General features: G+C 42.1%; 1 protein-coding gene across 1 annotated transcript; it reads right to left on the bottom strand.

Annotated features, from left to right (window-relative positions):
* Positions 1-16,964: 16,964 nt before the first annotated feature.
* tril (TLR4 interactor with leucine rich repeats) lies at positions 16,965-21,992 on the bottom strand. Its single transcript, XM_003224921.4, has one exon. It carries the CDS (start codon positions 21,971-21,973, stop codon positions 19,100-19,102), a length of 2,874 nt encoding a protein of 957 aa, XP_003224969.1. The 5' UTR covers positions 21,974-21,992; the 3' UTR covers positions 16,965-19,099.
* Between the last annotated feature and the right edge of the window lie 1,369 nt (positions 21,993-23,361).

The raw sequence follows: 23,361 nt of genomic DNA, 5'->3' as shown, positions 1-23,361 counted from the left end.
AACATTTGTAGGTTTGACTTTTGCAGATGTGATTACCATGCATTTGATTAAAATGTTCTTTCCAGGAATCTCTCTTGTCTTCCAATACAGTTCTATGGTAAAATCTCCTCAAAGTTAAATATAGAGTCATGCCGGAGAATCTTAAACTGTGGATCCCCAGATGTTTTGGCCTTCAACTTCCAGAAATCCTAACAACTGGTAAACTGTCTGGAATTTCTGGGAGTTGTAGGCCAAAACAACCGGGGACCTACAGGTTAAGAACTACTGATTTAGAGGTTCCTAAAGAAACCAGGAGCCCCCAGTGGCATAGTGTGTTAAAGCGCTGAGCTGCTGAACTTGCAGACCAAAAGGTTGCAGGTTTGAATCCGGGGAGCAGAGTGTACGCCCACTTTTAGCCCAGCTCCTGCCAACCTAGCAGTTCAAAAACATGCCAATGTGAGTAGATCAATAGGTACCACTCCAGCGGGAAGGTGACGGCCCTCCATGGAGTCATGCCGGCCACATGACCTTGGAGGTGTCTACGGACAACACTGGCTCTTCGGCTTAGAAATGGAGATGAGCACCAACCCCCAGAGTTAGACATGACTGGACTTAACGTCAGGGGAAACTTTTACCTTTGCTTAAAGAAACCAGGAGCCCCCAGTGGCACAGTGTGTTAAAGTGCTGAGCTGCTGAATTTATGGACCAAAAGGTTGCAGGTTCGAATCCAGGGAGCAGAGTGAGCACCCACTGTTAGCCCCAGCTTCTGCCAACCTAGCAGTTTGAAAACATGCAAATGTGAGTAGATCAATAGGTACCGCTCCAGCAGGAAGGTAACAGCACTCCTTGCAGTCATGCCGGCTACATTACCTTGGAGGTGTCTACGGACAACGCCAGCTCTTTGACTTAGAAATGGAGATGAGCAGCAACCCCCAGAGTCGGACACGACTGGACTTAATGTCAGGGGAAAACCTTTACCTTTACCTTAAAGAAAGCACATATCTAGGAATGTTTAGGTCCCCCAGTGTGAACCTATGGGCAGCTTCCATCAGAGGTGCCTTTAATCCAGTGAATATGGAGGGATGACCATTTTAAAAGGCATATTTTAAAATTAATATTAAACAATTCAATCATTGAACCCAGCTTCAACGATTATTCACCATTGCCTATGCTGGCATGAGTTGAGTTACAAGTCAACCAATTCTGAAGACTAGAATTTCCCACAGTTGCTGTGTGTAGAAAGAAAATAAGCCAATGCTCTCTAGAAGGCAAGTCCTCACTACCACACCATCCCACCAGTTTGCACTGGTTATAGCTTTTAGACACTTTTCAGTGGCAGCCCCATGTAAAGCACAATGCAATTGCTTTCTTCCAAACTTTAGTGAGACCACAAGGCAACTAAAATGTTACCGCTGCAGCTAAAGAAGAGAGCAAATGACCTTCATAAAATACTTCTTTAATAATTGCAAAAGAAATTGCTTTCGATCTCTGTTCTGAAGTAGATGTCCCACAATGAACTTTGAGATCCCATCTACATTGCTATATAAAATCCAGATAATCTGCTTTGAACTGGATTATATGGCAGTGTAGACTAATATAATCCAATTTAAAGCAGATAGTCTAGATTTTTATATGAGAGTGTAGATGGAGCTTTAGAGAGTCAAATTGGGGGTGCAATAGAGATTTTCTTCCTACCCTATTTTAACAAAATTTGGGAATGTTACTTCTAGAACTACAGTTTAAATCCTACTTTGGGGGGTTGTGGGAATTGTAATCCAAAATTGAACTTTCTATATTTTTAATTAACTTTGCAAACAAATAGCAAGTGGTTAAAATGACAAACCCTGCTACAGAATTCATGAACAAAGGTTTCACATGTGTGGCTTCCTTGACTAACATATGTTTTCAATTTCAAGCCGTCTTTGATTAATCTACTCTTTTTGCTTCTACATTTGAAAAAAAAAGCACAAAGCTATTATCAAGACAAGTCCAGAGGAAAAACTGGAACTCAGTAAATGGAATATTATCATCGAGTGCTTTCCCACTATGGATCCGAGCCCTACCTCACAGATCTAGTCCAGCACATAACAAGCAGTGATTCAAAGCTTATGTGCTTCTTAACTACACAAATGCTCGTTTTGCAGAGATAAAGAGCAGATGTTTCCTTTTGTTAACCTTGTTTCCATGCATGATATCCAAGGTACAATAAATCTAGCTCCATCAGAGATGAAATCTTTCCAGAGACTAATTAATTCTCAGTGTTGCAAATAATAATGAGGTCACATCCTTTGCAGCACAAGAGTGAAAAGAACTTATTTGTTTCTTTATATGCATTGTTCAACAGGGCCAGTGCTTTACAATAGCAAAGATACTCTATATGTGCCCCCATGTATTAACTTTAGTATTTCTGTGGACTAGAATATAGCCAACATTATGTAATGTTAGGTCTACTAGAGCCAAAGACTGAACTTTCAGTCTGCAAAATTCATTTTTTGTTCCCTCTTCCGCTCAGCTCTAGGATTAGACAGATATCCTTCCAGACACTAATTCAAAAGTGCAGCATCCTCCACCAAACAATTCTTCTTTTCCCTTTCTTACTCCCTCCCACAGAATTCATTGAAATTGTCAAAGATAATTGCATCAACTCACTGAGACTTTGTGCACAATTCCCAGCCCAGGAAAAGGAACTCTGTACACTGTGTGGGTTTAAGCACACTTCATCATCAGGCATAGAAAACAAAGCCAAAAGCCTATTACTATGTGTGTACCACCCACACTGGGTTGAGAGATGTCTGGAAAATAATCTATTTCAATTATTCTGTGTAAGAAATCAACAAAGGTCCAACACTATGTGAAGCATACAAGATCAGTTAGGGCAGTGGTTCTCAACCTCTGAGTCCCCAGGTCTGCAACTCCCAGAAATCCCAGCCAGTTCACCAGTTTGCCAGCTGAAAACCAAAAAAGATTAAACAGTGATGTAGGGAGGCACTCAAACAGATTGGGAGGAGCCAGTCTTCCATGGTGTGATGAGTCAAAGCGCAGTATTTTCAAATCATAAGAATCATAGTAATTGGGGGTGATGGAAAGAGTATGCATCCCGTCCGAATACAGTATACATCCAGTTCTAAAAAAATACAGAAGGCATATTGATATAAACAGATTGTATCCCAATGTGATAAGGTCCTGGGTCTTTGGACCAGCAATGTTTCCTAACCTGCTCTTATCTTCTCATATTATTATTAGCTTCTGGTGTGCTAATAATAATAATAATAATAATAATAATAATAATAATAATAATAATAATAATAATAATAATAATAAAGAAGGCCTGATCCTTGCAGCCCAGGAGCAATCCATCAGAACAAATGCAATTAAGGCCAAGATCGAAAAACCAGCTGATGACCCAAAATGCAGATTGTGCAAGGAAACCGACAAAACCATTGATCATATCCTCAGCTGCTGTAAGAAAATCGCACAGACAGACTACAAACAGAGGCACAACTATGTGGCCCAAATGATTCACTGGAACTTATGCCTCAAGTACCACCTCCCAGCAGTAAAGAACTGGTGGGATCACAAACCTGAAAAAGTATTGGGAAATGAGCACGCAAAGATACTGTGGGACTTCCGAATCCAGACTGACAAAGTTCTGGAACACAACATACCAGACATCACAGTTGTAGAAAATAAAAAGGTTTGGATCATTGATGTCGCCATCCCAGGTGACAGTCGCATTGACAAAAAAAAAAACAGAAAAAACTCAGCTGCTATCAGGACCTCAAGATTGAACTTCAAATACTCTGGCAGAAACCAGTGCAGGTGGTTCCGATGGTGATGGACACATTGGGTGCCATGCCAAAAGATCTCAGCTGGCATTTGGAAACAATAGACATTGACAAAATTACGATCTGCCAACTGCCATCCAAAAATACATCACACAGTCCTAAACGCTTGAGAAGTGTTCGACTTGTGATTTTGTGATACGAAATCCAGCATATCTATCTTGTTTGCTGTGCCATACAGTGTCGTTGTGTCAATAATAATAATAATAATAATAATAATAATAATAATAATAATAACAATAAAAAACTTTATTTCTGTTCCACTCTATCTCCCTGAGGGGGCTCAGAGTGGATTACAGCTACATAAATTGCAAACATTCAAAGCTGTTATACAATCGACAAAGACAGAACTGTACATAAACAGAGGCAGGCTTCCCTCTTTTTTCCATCTCAGGCATCTGGAGGCTGTGCTCGACTCAGCCATAGGAAGGTGTTGTTGCTCTATTATTTCATGCCAAGAAGCTTTGTCATTCACCGACACCTTCCTGATTGGAATGCCAGCATGTTTTTCAGGCGCGCCTTTTTCCCTCCCCGTTAAAAGTGGTACCTATTTATCTACTCATGTTGCTGTTTTCCAACTGCTGGTAAGCAGAAGCTAGGCTGACGGTGGGATCTCACCCCGCCCGTGGCTTGAACTGCTGACCTTTCAGTTGGCAAGATCTTCTGTAGCTGGCGGTTAACCTGCTATCCACTATGTACCTCTTTGAAATAATATAGAATTGTTCATTGTTATTAATAAGCTGCTTTTCACTTCAGTGGACCTATACTAATTGGGGCAGGTTTATTACAATGCAATATGACCCCCTTTGCATGGATTCAACACCCATAATTTCACTTACGCACACACCCAAGAAATCACCCCTGAAGTTTTTGTGGCCCTCTCTAGATCCTCCAGTGTGATCTTATTGCAGGCTTCCAGCCCAAATATTGGGTTTGCACTTTCAGATATTCATGATAAGTCTTGGAATGTCTCTCCCACAGATATAAGGGTTATTCTGTATACATTTTCATGAATTAAATATTTTCATTTTTAAGTTGTCAGGAGCTTGTTTTACTTAGCAGAATAACATGCTAACTTGCTGGAAATTACCACTATAAAGAGAAAAACTCTATCCTAAGTGCCTTTCCTACAGCTAAAAATTTAGGAACCCTGGTGGTGTAGTGGGTTAAAGCCTTGTGACTTGAAGGTTGGGTTGCTGACCTGAAGACTGCCAGGTTCAAATCCAACCTAGGGAGAGCACGGATGAGCTCCCTCTATCAGCTCCAGCTCCAACTCCATGTGAGGACAGGAGAGAAGCCTCCCACAAGGATGGTAAAAACATCAAAACATCCGGGCGTCGCCTGAGCAACGTCCCTGCAGACAGCCAATTCTCTCACACCAGAAGCGACCTGCAGTTTCTCAAGTTACTCCTGACACAAAAAAAAGCTAAAAACCTGAATATTTGCAACATCTTATTTTTCACTAGGGTATCAGTTTGCACTTAAGTAGATGGTAGGAAAGAATCAAGGCCAAGGATTATTAAGCCTTGTCAAGGGCTCAATAAAAGGACACGGAAGCTTTTAACTAGTCTCATCTCAGGGGTGAATTTGGTCCAGCTAATTTATGTTTTGAATAGCTACTTAAAGATTAACAGTTTAATTGGAAAGGAAAACAATCAGCTGTGCCTTCATTAGCCTAATTTGCTTTATAAATATATCTAACAAACATTAACTGAATGCTACAGCTGTTCCTTCTCCCAAAAAAGCAATCTACTTTACTCATTCTTCAGTATGTTTACATGTAAGTAAAACAAATTGTTTTGCCAAACAGCTCATTCTGCATGGGGATGCCTTTCTCAAAGCGCATGTTATGTGGCTTGTGTCAGCAGCCAAATATTTTACTCCACAAGAAGCGAAGTCTTTTGAATCAGGGAGGCGAGTCACCGTTGGCAGCAGTCAATTCATGAGATACAGGAATGGAATGAACTCCACAAGAAGCCAGAGAATTCCCTTTGAGGGTTACGTTTACACACAACATACAAAATTGCATTCTTGTACACATTCGTCAATAGTCATCTGTCCTTCCAGAATTCATCCATCACATTTTCTCTCCACCCTGCTTCCACACTTCCATAAGACTCTAACATGGCAAAGCAATGTTAGACCGTTGGAGGGCCGGACTATAGTTGAAAAAAAAAAACCTATAAACAAATTCCTATGGACACTGCACATCTCTCATTTTGAAGTAAAAATAACCAAATGGGAACAAATACAGCCTCAATGTTAATCATAATCATAATAAAAATAAAAAAGAGAGTTGGAAGAGACCCCTTGGGCCATTTAGTCCAACCCCCTTCTACCTTTGTGCACCAAAAGCACAAGCAAAGCACCCCTGACAGACGGCCACCCAGCCTCAATAGTAATAATAATAATAATAATAATAATAATAATAATAATAATAATAGAGTCTCACTTATCCAACATAAACAGGCCGGCAGAATGTTGGATAAGCGAATATGTTGGATAATAAGGAGGCTTTAAGGAAAAGCCTATTAAACATCAAATTAGGTTATGATTTTACAAATGAAGCACCAAAACATCATGTTATACAACAAATTTGGCAGAAAAGTAGTTCAATATGGAGTAATGCTATGTAGTAATTACTGTATTTATGAATTTAGCACCAAAATATCATGATATATTGAAAACATTGACTACAAAAATGTGTTGGATAATCCAGAATGTTGGATAAGCGAGTGTTGGATAAGTGAGATTCTACTGTAATAATAAACTGCTTCAAGTTCAAAATACAAAGAGTGAATACCTTAAAACACAATCCAGAGCAGAAGAGAAAATTGGCAAAAGAAAGCTCTCAATGGACAGTTCCTAGGAAAAATTGCGTGTCAAATTGACAAAGAAAAAACATGGCTGTGGCTCACAAATAGAACTTTGAAAAAGGAGAAGGAGGGCCTGATTCTGGCAGCCCAAGAACAAGCCATTAGAACCAATGCCATCAAAGCCAAAATTGAAAAGTTGACAACAGATCCCAAATGTAGGCTCTGCAAGGAAGCAGATGAAACAATAGATCACATCCCCAGCTGCTGCAAGAAGATCGCACAGACAGACTACAAGCAGAGGCATAACACCGTTGCTCAAATTATTCATTGGAATTTGTGCCACAAATACCATCTGCCTGTGACAAAGAACTGGTGGGATCACAAGCCAGAAAAAGTTACAGAGAATGAGCATGTAAAGCTACTCTGGGACTTCCGAATTCAGACAGACAGGGGTTTGGAGCACAATACTCCTGACCTCACGATCGTGTTAAAAGACAAGGTATGGATTGTTGATGTCGCAATCTCAGGTGACGGCAGGATTGAGGAAAAACAACTGGAAAAGCTGACACGATATGAGGATTTAAAGATCGAACTACAAAGACTCTGGCACAAGCCAGTCAAGGTGGTCCCAGTGGTGATCAGCACACTGGGTGCAGTGCCTAAAGGCTTTGGCCTGCACTTAAACACAATCGGTGCTAACAAAATTACCATCTGCCAGCTGCAGAAGGCCACCTTACTGGGATCTGCTCGCATTATTCGCCGATACATCACACAGTCCTAGACACTTGGGAAGTGTCCAAGGTGTGATCCAATTCAACAGCCAGCAGAGTGTCTGCTGTGGACTCATCTTGTTATGTTTCAAATAATAAAAATAATAATACATCACACAGTCCTAAACACTTGGGAAGTGTTCAACTTGTGATTTTATGATGCAAAATCCAGCATATATATCTCGTTTGCTGTGTTATACTGTGTCTTTGTGTCAATAATAATAATAAGAAGAAGAATAAAGAGGGTTGGAAGAGATCCCTTGGGCCATTTAGTCCAACCCCCTTCTGCCTTTGTGCACCAAAAGCACTGCCAAAGCACCCCATAATAATTAATGGGATCCTGGGAGTTGTAGTTTGGTGAGACCTCAGAAGTCTTTGGCATAGAAGGCTAATCTCTTTGATAGCCAGGCTACTCACTAGAGCTAGCTATAGGGAGCATACCACGTACCTATTAAAGCAGCTCCACCGGCTGCCGATAAGTTACCAGTCCCAATTCAAAGTGCAGGTTATCACCTTCAAAGCCTTATACAGTGACTGCATCCCCCTGCCCTTATGAACCTGCACAAGCTCTAAGATCTGCCGGGGAGACCCTCCTCTCAGTCCCACCTCCGTCTCAAGCATAGTTCATTTTAAACTTCAGTTTATTTTTGTGGTCTCACTAGTTATGTTCATTTGTTTTCAAATCGTATTCTGTTAATTATTGTAAGTTGCTATTTTATGTTAATTGGTGTTGCACATTGATTTGGGCAAACTTTTGTGCGTTTTATATGTTTTGTATTATGTATTTTATATGTTTTGTATTGCCCTTTTGTTGCCATATAAGCCGCCCTGAGTCCCTTCGTGGCAAGATATAAAGTTGTTGTTGTTGTGATGATGATGACGATGATGATGATGATGATGATTATTATTATTATTATTATTATTATTATTATTATTATTATTTTATTGTATGACACAGCAAACAAGATAGATATGCTAGATTTCGAATCACAAAATCACAAGTCGAACACTTCCCAAGCGTTTAGGACTGTATGATGTATTTTCGGATGTTGCGCACAGATCCCAGTAGGGTGGCCTTTTGCAGTTGGCAGATCGTAATTTTGTCAATGCCTATTGTTTCCAAATGCCGGTTGAGATCTTTTGGCACGGCACCCAATGCGCCCATCACCACCAGGACCACCTACACTGGTTTCTGCCAGAGTCTTTGAAGTTCAATCTTGAGGTCCTGAGTTTTTCCTGTTGTTTTTCGTCAATGCAACTGTCACCTGGGATGGCGACATCAATGATCCAAACCTTTTTCTTTTCCACAACTGTGATGTCTGGTGTGTTGTGTTCCAGAACTTTGTCAGTCTGGATTCGGAAGTCCCACAGTATCTTTGCATGCTCATTTTCCAATACTTTTGCAGTTTTGTGATCCCACCAGTTCTTTGCTGCTGGGAGGTGGTACTTGAGGCATAAGTTCCAATGGATCATTTGGGATTATTATTATTATTATTATTATTATTATTATTATTATTATTATTATTATTATCCCTGCAAAACTCCATTTCCAATGATTCCATAGCATTGACTTGTTACATTTAAAGTTATATCAAGCCACATTAATTCTACAGTGTATATGCACCCTTCGTTAAGCTATTTCAGTCTCAATCATTTGTTTCAAAATATGTATAATAGTTAAGGCCTGAATCAAATGTTCTTTGTGTGTGTTTTTTCCCTTGAAGCTGAACTTGAGAGTACAGCTAAAGAGAAAAATGAATGTAATCTATCTTCTCCTATTTTATTCATGCCTGCTATTGTCTGTTGAGATGATACTCTAGTAACCTTCAGTAGTCGTGTGCTCTGTTGCTCTGCAGCCCATTGTTCTTTTTTACCTAGAGAATGCCAGACTGAGGTGAGGAAGCATGACAGCATAGGGTCATCATGGCAATCTTTGAGTCAGTGCTGATTCAGGAAGCAATGTTTCCTGTGCTCACTCTGGTGACTTCTGAGTAGGAAGGAACTTGTGTTGAAGAAACAACTCCCAACAACAGTCATATCCAAATAGTGAATATGTTCATAAACTTCCAAAACCTGGCAGCAAAAGTGCACAAGCAAATGTTCTATTTTGACTCAACACTAATAATTTCTTCACTTCTTATCAATGAGGAATAATTTTTAAAAATGTTTCTGTCTTTTAGAATAATAACTTCAAGACCATAAAATCTGGAAACTGGAAATTTGGCATATTATTTTATTGTATGACACAGAAAACAAGATAGACATGCTGGATTTCATATCACAAAATCACAAGTCGAACACTTCCCAAGCGTTTAGGACTGTGTGATGTATTTTCGGATGATGCGCGCAGATCCCAGTAGGGTGGCCTTTTGCCGTTGACAGATCGTAATTTTGTCAATGTCTATTGTTTCCAAATGCCGGCTGAGATCTTTTGGCATGGCACCCAGTGTGCCCATCACCGCCGGGACCACCTGCACTAGTTTCTGCCAGAGTCTTTGCAGTTCAATCTTGAAGTCCTGATAGCGGCTGAGTTTTTCCTGTTGTTTTTCGTCAATGCGACTGTCACCTGGGATGGCGACATCAATGATCCAAACCTTTTTCTTTTCCACAACTGTGATGTCTGGTGTGTTGTGCTCCAGAACTTTGTCAGTCTGGATTCAGAAGTCCCACAGTATCTTTGCGTGCTCATTTTCCAATACTTTTGGAGGTTTGTGGTCCCAACAGTTCTTTGCTCCTGGGAGGTGGTACTTGAGGCATAAATTCCAATTGATCATTTGGGCCACAGAGTTGTGCCTCTGTCTGTAGTCTGTCTGTGCAATTTTTTTACAGCAGCTGAGGATATGATCAATGGTTTCGTCGGTTTCCTTGCACAGTGTGCATTTTGGGTCATCAGCTGATTTTTCGATCTTGGCATATTATTATTATTAATATTATTATTAATTCATTTTTATCCCGCTTTTTTCCTATGGATGGGACTCAAAACGGTATACAGTTTAAAACCAATACAATACATAGAAACAACAGAAATATATATTTTAAGGTTGTGTTTTTTAAAAACATAGTATTTTTCATTAATTTAAATGTGTACTTTTGATTGAAACATGGAAACTACACTGACGAAGGGACAGACTTACTTAACCAGCTAGGACAAAAGAGAAGACCGGATAATTTCAGGGATACAATAGAAGGGCTGTACCGTATCCCCTGTTGTGTGTAGCCTCTCTCATGGGGCTGGAGTAGCTGGATCTTTTACTCAGCAGGTACCATCATGGCCCATGCCACCAGCCATAGTTAGTATTACTGACATCCATAACTTCATCAAATGAGGACCATAATAGCTAGATCCAACAGCTGTATAACTGTGAGGTCTCCAGAGCATCACATTAAGGACTATGTGGAACTAGATGTTTTCCCTAACATTATAATAATGATATTGTAATTTTTTTTTTAAAAAAAATACATATTCCTACAGCAATCTGGAAACTACAAAGACTATATAATGACTACAAATGCTATAAAATGGAATTTCCAATCACAAGCATGAATATAAAGGACACTTTTCTCAGTCTCGGCATTGGTGGTGATCACTCAAGACCAAGTTTACATTTAAAAAAAAAAATTCCGTGTCAGGAGCAACCGGAGTTGCTTCTGGAGTGAGAGAATTGGCCGTCTGCAAGGACGTTGCCCAGGGGACGCCCGGATTTTTTTTTGATGTTTTACCATCCTTGTGGGAGGCTTCTCTCATGTCCCCGCATGGAGCTGGAGCTGATAGAGGGAGCTCATCCGCGCTCTCCCCGGGTGGGATTCGAATCTGGCAGCCTTCAGGTCAGCAACCCAACCTTCAAGTCACAAGGCTTTTATCCCCTAGGCCACCGGAGGCTCCTGATTAAAAATATATTTTTATATTTTTATATATTTTATATTTTTATATATTAAAAATATTGAAATATTCACAGGAAGGTTCCTATATAGCAGGGTTACTTAAATGTTCCACCTGTAACCCCCTTTGGCCTGATAAATGTTTACATGACCCCATGTATATAGGTATAAAAATCAAACAACTACTGATAAGAATCAGCACTTGCAAAGCTTGCTAAACAAGCATATTTTTCTTTTCATGAAGGAAGTATCTTCTGCAAAGTCTACTGTAAACACTGCAGAACAGATTCGTGTAAATGCCTAAAACAGCCACTACGTCAAAGTTTTAGGGAGCTCAACATTGAGCTAAGGGGACCCCATTTGAGCTAGGACTCACAGTTTAAGAAGCAGTGTTATATAGCATATCAACCAGACATACCTTCTTTCAGGATACACCACTGCATTCCCTGCCATTCTCTCAGTTTTCTGTTATTCCGGTCCAGGCACAAAGGATTCTGTAGCTACTTAAGTGTTCACAGTTTTTTCCAGACATATTTTTAACCTTTCCACATTTTTTTCTGTGCATACAGAATTTCTCCAAATATATCTGGCTGGATCTACACTATGATATAATCCAGTCTGTGAACCAAGATTTTCTTCTTTGAACTGGATTATATGAGTCTATACTGCCCTATAATCTAGTTCAAAGCAGATAATCTGGATTCAGAAATTGGACTACAGTAGAGTCTCACTTATCCAATATAAACGGGCTGGCAGAACGTTGGATAAGCAAATATGTTGGATAATAAAGAGGGATTAAGGAAAAGCCTATTAAACATCAAATTAGGTTATGATTTTACAAATTAAGCATCAAAACATCATGTTATACAACAAATTTGACAGAAAAGGTAGTTCAATACGCAGGAATACTATGTAGTAATTACTGTATTTACGAATTTAGCACCAAAATATCATGATATATTGAAAACATTGACTACAAAAATGTGTTGGATAAACCAGAACGTTGGATAAGCGAGTGTTGGATAAGTGAGACTCTATATTGCAATGTAGATGGGGCCTCAGTTTGCTTTCCCTTTTGTATGCTGTTCTGACAACATAAGATCTGCAATTCATTTTTGAACTAAGGGGATATGAAGACGCACATTTGCAGTTTAATTTTTTAGTATTCATGGATTTGATTATTAAGGTCTCTCTTGGTCCTCCAGTGCAAATGTATGATCAAATTCCATCAGCAGTCGACCACCAAGTCACACTGGAGGACCTAGAGATTCCTAGAAAGGGACTGACTCAAGAACGGAAAACATAATGTTGGTGAACAGGAAAAGAGATTTAAAGATGGGCTTAAAGCCAACCTTAAAAACTGTGGCATGGACACCGAGAACTAGGAAGCCCTGGCCCTTGAACACTCTAGCTGGAGGTCAGCTGTGACCAGCAGTGCTGTGGAATTTGAGGGTGAAAGAGAGGAAGCTGCATCAAGCCAACCCTGAATGAGACCGCCTTCCACCTGGAAACCGATGTCCTCACTGTGGAAGAACATGTGGGTCAAGAATAGGGCTCTACAGTCATCTATGTATCCAATGCCAAGACACTGCACTTGGAAGGCCATCATACTCGGACAACAAGGGATTGCCTAAGTAGGTAAGTTTCTTGAATATGCTTCAAGAACATTATACAATTCATATTGACACTATGGCATAATATATAATAAGCAAATGTTAACTCGTGACTATTGCTTCCTTCAAGCAGTATTAGAATTATGGTATCACTGCTTTCCAGTGTCTGGTTCTCAAATTACACAGATGGAATGGAATTTTGTGTGTTGTACACATCTGTTGTGAGCCTGCGTTCATTGCTATGCACATGGGAGGGGGCAAGCAATTTTTCCCATGCTTGAGAGGACTGCATCTCAATAAACTGACATTCCTTCTCTACCCCAGTGCACCCCTTGTTGATATGGAGCTGTGACCGTTTCTTCTGTTTCCATGCTGTCAAGACAAGGACTTGATTCATTGGCAGGCTGCATTCTAAAGAAAAAAGTTTCAAAAATTTCCAGTTAGCAATTAGCAAAAGGGTTTTTTTATTTTAAAAATAACAAATAAGGAGCCTTCTGTTACTTGAAAAGTTCTAATTTCTCAAGAGAAGCATCTGATAGTGGTCTTTCGAAGGACTTCTGGCTTGTGTTGTCCTTTGGTCTGATACGCTTGAAAGGAAAAGGCATTTTACACATTATTATATCTGTCTTGTCCTAAATAATGCAACATTAAAACTGACATGGTATGGACTTCAGGATTCTGCAATTTTGCTGAAATTCTCCAGATCAACAGGCTGGATTCAGATACAAAACAGAAAGATGCAACTAGAAGAATTAAGGGAAAGATTGCATACTTTAGACCAAGAATGTATTTCAGGTAGTAAAAGTAAAGGTTTTCCCTGACATTTAAGTCTAGTCATGTCCAACTCTGGGGGTTGATGCTCATCTCCATTTCTAAGCCGAAGAGTCGGCATTGTCCGTAGACACCTCCAAGGTCATGTGGCTGATATGACTGCACGGAGCACCGTTACATTCCCGCCAAAGCAGTACCTATTGATCTACCTACATTTGCATATTTTTGAGCTGCTAGGTTGGCAGAAGCTGAGGCTAACAGCAGGAGCTCACTCCACTCCCTGGATTCGAACTGCCGACCTTTCGGTCAGCAAGTTCAGCAGCTCAGAGGTTTAACTTACTGTCCCACCAGGGGCTCCATGTTTCAGGTGAGCTTCCATAATTTCAACAGATTAATTCAGATTGCGAGTCAAGAAGCTTTTTATTTGTGCTCTCTCTTCTTAAACAATTTGGAGTCTGATATCCTTACAGACCTACTACAGAATTATTTTCTGCCCACCTTAGAGCTGGAATGTATATTTTGAGAGCAAAACAATGCCTGTATTAACAGGGTAAAACCAGAGTATAGGTTTAGCACAATTTTAGAAAAGGTGCTCCAACAAGTAATTAAAACATAGTTTTGTCATAACACATGTTTGCCCTCTTTTATGTATTTTGCATGTAGCATACTTAATTTTTAATTGGTCATTGGAAAGGTTCATAATTTGTTTGTTTGGTTGCTGAAATTCTGAAGAAATTCCACAAGTTAATGTGCTATTTGGTTAACAGACATGGAGTGCCACCGGGAAAGTGACTAGATAGCATATGCTAGGGGACCCCTAAGGAACTAAGGATACAGCCCTCCAAGGTCATTTACCCAGACCCCAGCCTAAACTTTAGATTTAAGGTAAAGGTAAAGGTTTCCCCTGACGTTAAGTCCAGTCATGTCTGACTCTGGGGGTTGGTGCTCATCTCCATTTCTAAGCCAAAGAGCCAGCGTTGTCCATAGAAACCTCCAAGGTCATGTGGCTGGCATGACTGCATGGAGAGCCGTTACCTTCCCGCCGGAGCGGTACCTATTGATCTACTCACATTGGCATGTTTTCGAACTGCTAGGATGGCAGGAGCTGGAGCTAACAGCGGGCGCTCACTCCACTCCCGGAATTTGAACCTGGGACCTTTCGGTCTCCAGCTCAGTGCTTTAACGCACTTCGCCACCGGGGCTCCAAACTTTAGATTTAGGGTCACCCTAAGTTTGAAATAACTTGAAGGCACACAACAACAACAATCATAATTAACTTGACTATCTCATACGCCAAAAGCAGGCCCACACTTCCCATGGAAATACAGTAGAGTCTCACTTATCCAACATAAACGGGCTGGCAGAACGCTGGATAAGCGAATACGTTGGAAAACAAGGAGAGATTAAGGAGAAGCCTATTAAACATCAAATTAGGTTATGATTTTACAAATTAAACACCAAAACATCATGTTATACAACAAATTTGGCAGAAAAAGTAGTTCAATATGCAGTAATGCTATGTAGTAATTACTGTATTTACGAATTTAGCACCAAAATATCATGATGTATTGAAAACATTGACTACAAAAATGCATTGGATAATCCAGAATGTTGGATAAGTGAATGTTGGATAAGTGAGACTCTACTGTATTGGTAAGTTTATGTTGGTTACAATTGTTCTTCATTTTAAATATTGTATTATTATTTCAATATTTTTGCACTAAAATTTGCACACAAATTTGTTCATGTTTTTTTTCAACCTATAGTCTGGTCCTTCCAACAGTCTGAGGGACTGTGAATCAACCTTCTGCTTAAAAAGTTTGAAGGTGTCATAAGAATACAGTTCAAGATTTTCACAAGGAAACAACAAAATACCAAAACAGGAAAATGGGAAAAGATCAACATGATAACATTGGCACTTGTCTCCTCTCCCTATCTACTCAAATTATAATCAGTATAAACTCTTGCATCCAAAACTTTGATTGTAAAGAAATCTAATCAGAATTCTGTTAAAACAACCCTGTTCTAGAAAGGATGATTATAAATGAAAATCAAAGACCAAAGACCCTGAATTATGAATTCTACCCAAAACTATGAATGGAAAATCCATATATAGACAAGGAACATCCTCTCTATAAATACAGTCCACAAGGAGGCTCATTAAATGGCACGAGAATTTAAATACAGTAGAGTCTCACTTATCCAACGTTCTGGATTATCCAACGCATTTTTGTAGTCAATGTTTTCAATATATTGTGATATTTTGGTGCTAAATTCGTAAATACAGTAATTACTACATAGAATTAATGTGTAATGAACTACTTTTTCTGTTAAATTTGTTGTATAACATGATGTTTTGGTGCTTACTGTATATACTCAAGTATAAGCCTAGTTTTTCAGCCTTTTTTTAAAGACTGAAAAAGCCCCCCTCGGCTTATACTCAGGTGAGGGTCCTGGTTGGCTTATATTTGGGTCAGCTTATACTTGAGAATATATGGTACATTTATTATTTTTCCCTATTATTATTGGTATTATTACATTTATTATTTTTCTCTATTATTGTTGCTACTATTACATTTATTTTACTCTATTATTATTATTATTATTATTATTATTATTATTATTATTACATTTATTATTACATGTATTATTTTCCTGTATTTATTAATATTATTACATGTATTATTTTACTCTATTATTATTAAAAGGATACATAAGCACATTTACATTGAAGAAGATGAGAATGATTTAATCAGTTAGATCAGTTAATCAGTTAGACAGTCTTATCTTAAATTTGAGCTTTATGTAAATATTCAAAAACATTTAACCTACTGATCCCTCAATTAATGTAATTTTATTGGTATCTATTTTTATTTCTGAAATTTACCACTCTTGGCTTATACTTGAGTCAATGATTTCCCAGTTTTTTTGTGGTAAAATTAGATGCCTCGGCTTATATTCGGGTCGACTTATATTCGAGTATATACGGTAATTTGTAAAATCATAACCTATTTTGATGTTTAATAGGCTTTTTCTTAATCTCTCCTTATTATCCAACATATTCGCTTATCCAACGTTCTGCCGGCCCGTTTATGTTGGATAAGTGAGACTCTACTGTATGTTCAATTCTGGGCTATATTGTTTTTGTTATTGTTGTTATAATTGTTATTTTTGAAGGTCAAAACAGTATTCTGGTGTTTCTTATAACTACCATTCATAATCAAGGTCCGCACGTGACTTCCTAGCTACATTTATAGGACACATAAAAAGAAGAAAAAGGAAAACATTCTGAGCTACAGAAGTACCAAAAGTGTTTATTCAAGACCATTGTAAAAATAAGTCATTCTAAAAAAAAGTATAACAAACTTTGGTTAATGTTATTTTTTCCTAGCGGTGTCAGACAATTAGTCTTGCTTGCAAAAACAACATGAGTTGTAACCATTATTTGCATACTTACACAAAACATACATTAAAACACCTCACATTCATTCAGTTAAAAAGCCCCAGTCAGTATAAAAAAGCACCATTCTAAAGTCTTCAAATTAATTTCATATTAAACATTCATTTTCAAGGCACTTCTTGAGGGCAAGGGGATAATGTTTTGGTCCAAGACCCTAGAGCTAATAAGTTTTAAAAGTCAGTGTTTAATATTAAAAATTCAAGAATAGTCTCTCTGCCACAGTAGTAATTTGTGTTCACATTATTTGTCAAAAGAGTGGCAAACCTGTCTCATCTTAAATAAAGGCAACAATGACTGATATCAGCATCTGAAATATTAATTTTAATTGTGTGTTGAGCCAGACACTAGCTTTCATTCTATATCCTCTTAGGGCCAGTTTAGACATTGCTGTCCTCCACAGTTCATTCCTGGGGAACCATTGTATGAATGAACACTGCCACGATCTCTGCTCTATCCATTGTCCATATGCATGAAATGTATGCCCAGCGGTGCCAACATATCCCTGGTGGCAGTAGCAGTGGAATGATTGGCATCCATTTGTTCAAAGGGGGCATATAAGTTGAAGATTTGTGCTAATGCTCCTCCAACATAGTAAACTGTTTACTCAGCGGGAGTAATGGGAGCCGTGGTGGCGCAATGGGTTAAACACTTGTGCCAGCGGAACTGTTGACCTGAAGGTTGGGTTGCTGACCTGACGGTTGTCGGTTCAAATCTGCAAGATGGGGTGAGTTCCCATCTGTCAGCTCTAACTTGCAGGGACATAAAAGAAGCCTCCCAGAAGGGAGGTAACACATCTGCATGTCCCCTGGGCAACATCTCTGTAGACGGCCAATTCTCTCACACCAGAAGCAACTTGCAGAATGTTCTCATGTCACTTCTGACACAATTTTTTTAAAAAGCGGGAGTAATAGCTACACCAGCTTGTAGTCCTATGAATTCAAATTTGATCATATAAATGGCATTGTAAGTGGTGCAAGACTACAACCTGTGCTGTATGCACACTGTAGAATTATAGCAGTTTGATAACAAATTGACTGCTATGGCCCAATGCCATGGTAGTCTAGGATTTGTAATTTTGTGAAATATTGATCCTTCTGTTAGTGAACATTGGTGCCACAACAAACTACCAATCCCAGGATTCCATAGGATGGAGCAACAACAGTGAAAGTGGTATGAAGCTGATATAATTCTGCAGTCTGGATGGAAGGCTGGAGTGTATCCCATTTCACAGTGCTATTCGTAGTTTGTTGAGGGACAAAATTGACTAATCAATAAAGAGTTGTCGTTGGGAGCTCTAGCTCCTCAACTGCAGTTCTCTAGGAGACAATTCTTTCACCAAACTACAAACCCCAGTATGCTCTTGGACAGCATGGTAGGAATTAAATTGGTATCAAAATACCATACCTGTGTGATGCAGAAGATATCCTCCTGAAAGGCACAAAATTCAGCCCAGCTGTGAACTGAACATTCATGTAGAACCACCTACTCTTATTGCTGCCACTTTACTCTTATTATCAAAGTTCTTGATAAATACTAAGTTATGTCCACAGATTAGGGGTTAAGACAGAGATGTCTCAGTATTAGAACTGATGACTGGATTGCTGTGGAACTCAACTAACAAAGATTTTGCTCATATTGATTCCCATTGGCTCATGGTCAGGAACCAGTAGTGCCTATGCAGCTAGAGCAAAGAATAGTGGTGTATCGAGAATAGTGGTGGAATCCCCTGGTAACTAGATTTGGTCCCTCATTAAGAGATGGCGGTCCTTAAGTAAATGTGACCTTCAATAATCCCCAGAAAGCCATATGGGCTTTTTAAGGCTTATTCTCTTCTAGAAACAGAACCCCTGGTTTGATAAACTACCACTTTGCATACCAGCGGCAGACCTCCACAGAGCCAACAGAGGTCACAATTCCCAAATCATAACACCAGCAGCTATTCAATCCCAATGTAACCTGGGTTAAGTCTTTAGTCTGCAAAACGTTGCAAGAGGTTATCCTCTAACCTCCGGGCACTGCTGTTCCCTCCTGCGCTACTGTCCATAAAGCGTTCACAAGGAAACTCAATGAGGTCAGCCTCGCTGAGAGCACAGACAGCGCTCCGAGGCGGACGATGGGACTGGAAGCCAGAGAAGTCAGCAGAGACGCCAGTGCCCATGGAGCGAAGGGGTCGACGGGTTGAATACATCTGCCTCACATGTACCGGTGATGCTGCTTTACGCCGTCGGCAGCCCAGCACCTTCTTCCGCACCAGGCGGGAGGCCCAGGCTGCCAGGGCCAGGAAGAGAAGCAGCGCATTGACTGCCAACAGCACAAGGGTGAGGAGCTGCTGGTCTAAGCTTCGGGCCCCACCTGCCACAGCAGATGCTGCCCCTGAACCCTCTTTTGGCAAGGTGACCAGCCCTGCACAATGGTCCCGTGGGGCCACAGGGCAAACACGGCCCCCCATCACTCCCTCCACACAGACCAAGTAAGGAGTATCCGGATGCAGCTCCTGCAACGTGGCTACTGGCTCACTCCACTCAGGGATGTACACAAAGCGCTGGAATTTGACCGCCGCTCCGAAGCGATCAAAGAGGATCCGGAAGCGCACAGGCCCTAGCAAGCGAGGACTGCGATGGGGGCGGACCCCCCAGCGCACAGTGACAGCATTGGTGCTCACAGCCTCCACTGACAAGTTGTACAGAAACAGCTTGTTGAAATCACAGGGGTCGGTGACCAGCGGTGGCGTCCCAGACACCGAAGAAACCAGGTAGTGTTTTCCTGCCCTCCTAGGCCAAGCTGGGTCAGGAGAAAGTGGCCTTGTACTAAGAAGCAAGCTAGGCCCTGTCGTTGTAAGGCTTGAATCAATACCCTGGTTGCCTCCTTCCTGCACTGAGGCGACCATGTTCTGGGAGGCCACCATAGGTGACAGAGAAGGCAGGGAGCTGAGCTTCTCAGCTAGGGGGCTGAAGCTGCTGTTCCCTCGGTAGTCTGGGGAAGGAGAGGCCAACTCCTCGGAACAAGAAGTTCCATTTGCAGGAGGGAGGAGCTGCACATCCTCAAGGTAATCAAGGTACTTCCCTGCCAGGGCGAGGGGTTGGCGGCACTGCACAAAGACAGTCAGGAGCCTTCCTTGGGAGTGCCAGGAGCCCAGCCAGCGCTTCAAGCCTCGCAAGCGGCAGTCACAGCTCCAGGGATTGCCGTCGAGCTCCAACCGGTAAAGAGATGGACTGGAGGCAAAGAGGTCTCCAGAGACTGTGACCAGTGCATTTTCTTGCAAACTGAGCTCTCGTAGTTTGTGCAAGTGCACAAAGGCATCAGGACGGAAGCCAAGCAGCCGATTGTGGCTCAAGTCCAACACCTCTAGATTGCGGAGCGGCTGCAGGAGATGGGGTGGCAGTTGGCTCAGTAAGTTTCCTTCCAAGTGCAATTCCTTGAGGGCCGCTAGCCCAGCGAAAGCGTCTGGTGCCAACCAATCCAGACGGTTGCCACTCAACGACAATTTCGCCAGGCTGTTTAGGTGCTGGAACAGCCCTTTCCCCAATTGCTGGATGTTGTTGCCTGAGAGCAGGAGGGTGCTAAGCAACTGCAGAGGCCGGAAAGTGTCCGGATGGCGCAACGAACTCTGCTGGTTCCCAGACAGGTCAAGGAAACGCAGTTTGCCCAGGCCGGCGAAAGCGTTGCGGCTCAGCCAGCGGATACGGTTGGCCTCTAGGTGCAAGTAGAGCAGGTTGGTCAGCCCCGCAAACGTGGCATCCCCCAAGGAACCTAAGGCGTTGCCATCCAACCGCAATTTGACCAGGCTGCTCAACCCGGCAAAGGATGCTGCGCTCAAGTAGCCGATCTCATTGGCGTTGACGTAGAGGATGCGCAGCTTGGCCAAGGGCCTCAGGGTGCCTGGTGTCAAAGCTGCCAAGAGGTTGTTGCCCAGGTAAAGCTCCTCCAAGCGGCCCAGGCGCTCAAAGGCCTTGGGGTGCAGGGTCCGGATGCGGTTGTACTGCAAGTCCAGGCGCTGCAGCATTCCCAGGCGGTGGAAGTCGAAAGCCGAGATGTTGGCGATGAAGTTGCCTCCCAGGCTGTAGGTGAGGATGTCGTGGGGCTCCAGGGCCTTGGGGACGGCCCTCAGGCCCCGGTTGGTGCAGAGGAGGTGCTGCTGCTGCTGGCAGTCGCATGGCTCTGGGCAGACGGGCTCAGCCGGAGGAGGGAGCAGCGCCAGGAGCCAGCAAGAGGCCAGCAGGAGCCGCACCGCCGGGACCAGCAGCCGCTCCATCTCCCCGGACCAGGTCCGGCCGGCTTCTCTCCGGCATCCCCTCCTGCAAGGCAGCGGCAGAGAAAGGGGCGCTCTTCCAGGCTTGGAAGCAAGCAGGAGAGGCAAGGTTATACACAAAAAGGCGAACACATCTTGCCTCTCCTGCCGCTGGATCCCTTCTCCGCCGCCGCCTCCTGGACACCAGGCGGGGGAGGCGGCCGGGGAGAGTCCAACGGAGCGGAAACTCGACGCTTCCCACACTTGGCCCCCGGGGACTGGCTCTGGAAGATCCGACGCGAGGAGGGGAGAGGGAGGGAAGGGCGGCGGGAAGGGGCAGGCATGTGCAGGACGGGAGGGAGGGAGACGGAGCTGCTGCTGCTGCTGCTGCTGCCTTGGCTCCGCTCTGATGCAGCGAGAGGGAGGGAGGCGCAGAGTGGGAACAGCAGGCTTAGACATCGGTCTGTCTGGCGGAGAAACACGTGGGATGCAGAGGAAAAGCCCCCTCGCGCGGGGCTTTGCTGTGGGGATGGGTCCCATTTGCAAAGCAGGCGAGCAGCCCGTGGCTTTCTGCCATTCTGGGAGTGGGAACCAGAGCAGCCTGCCAAAAGTCATGGCACGTTGTGTTGTCGGAAGGCTTTCATGGCCGGAACCACTCTAGGGAGAATAGTTCTGGAACATGGCCATACAGCCCGGAATACATACAACAACCCCGGAACCACTCTGTTTGCTGTCAATTTTCCGGGCTGTATGGCCATGCATACCCCAGAAGCATTCTCTCCTGACGTTTCGCCCACATCTATGGCAGGCATCCGCAGAGGTTGTGAGGCCTGTTGGAGACTAGGCAAGGGGGGTTTATATATCTGTGGAATAATGTCTAAGGCGGGAGAAAGAACTCTTGCCTGTTGGAATGTTGCAATTGATCACCTTGATTAGCACTGAAAAGCTTTGCAGCTTCAAGGCCTGGCTGATTCCTGGGGGAATCCTTTGCTCAGAGGTGTTGGCTGGCCCTAGAATCATACAATAGTAGAGTTGGAAGAGACCTTTTGGGCCATCTAGTCCAACCCCCTGCCAAGAAGCAGGAAATCGCATTTAAAGCACCCCCGACAGATGGCCATCCAGCCTCTGCTTAAAAGCCTCCAAGGAAGGAGCCTCCACCATAGTTCAGGGCAGAGGTAGCCCAACATATAGTGCCTTGCAGTAGTCTAATCAGGAGATGAAAATAACTTAACTAGATGTTCTTCAGAAACAGAGGGAGTTCTTTGGATATACTTGAATGTCAAGCTTAAGAAAGTTAATATTTTTGACTCCAACAACTAGAATCCCTGAGCTGTATGGCATTTATAATTGTGGCTAATTAGGCAGATGATATTTTGAATCATTTTTATCACTGGGAGAACTTATAGGAATTGTAGTCACAGTGCCTGAGGACCTGAGCTAGAGAGCACTGGGTTAATATGGGATCAACTCCAACTTGGCATGCTTTAAGCTGAATTGATAAAGACTACTCAAGATATTAAAGCTACTTTGCGGATAAGGTTCAGTAGTTTGGATTGCTCCTTTATAAAGTTTGGACTGAAACCCAGAACAGATTTATCATGCAGTTGACATCAGAGCCAACAGCTGCCGGAATGCACAGCCAAGAACTCAGTGTAACAAAAATAAAATAAAATAAAAGCTGGCTCCTAGCACTCAACACTCATCCTATTTCCACAATTGAAACAAACAAAAAGCTAATTTCTTGGCCATACCTTCTATGTTCTTTTATTATTATTATTTCACAGTTCTTAATCCAGTTACATGCAACAGACAGAACATCTCAATTGCTGTGATATAAAACAACTGCTGCAAATGTCCCTGATCATTGACTTTGCTGTCTGGGGATTCTGAGTGTTGGAGTCCAAAACATCTGGAAGACCAGAGTCTGAGAAGTGGCATGAAACATTTCCCTGTTGTTGCCTAATAAGTTATGCTTCATTTGTGCGGTTTGGGGTTCCTTTTTC

Source organism: Anolis carolinensis, chromosome 6, assembly GCF_035594765.1.
Source record: "Anolis carolinensis isolate JA03-04 chromosome 6, rAnoCar3.1.pri, whole genome shotgun sequence".
In the NCBI taxonomy this organism is placed as follows: domain Eukaryota; kingdom Metazoa; phylum Chordata; class Lepidosauria; order Squamata; family Dactyloidae; genus Anolis; species Anolis carolinensis.
Note: the sequence above shows the minus strand (reverse complement) of the source record. Positions and strands in the feature narration are given on the sequence as shown.

Coding starts and splice junctions, on each gene's coding strand:
- tril (XM_003224921.4), bottom strand. CDS start 21,973: ATGACTTTTGGCAGGCTGCTCTGGTTCCCACTCCCAGAATGGCAGAAA.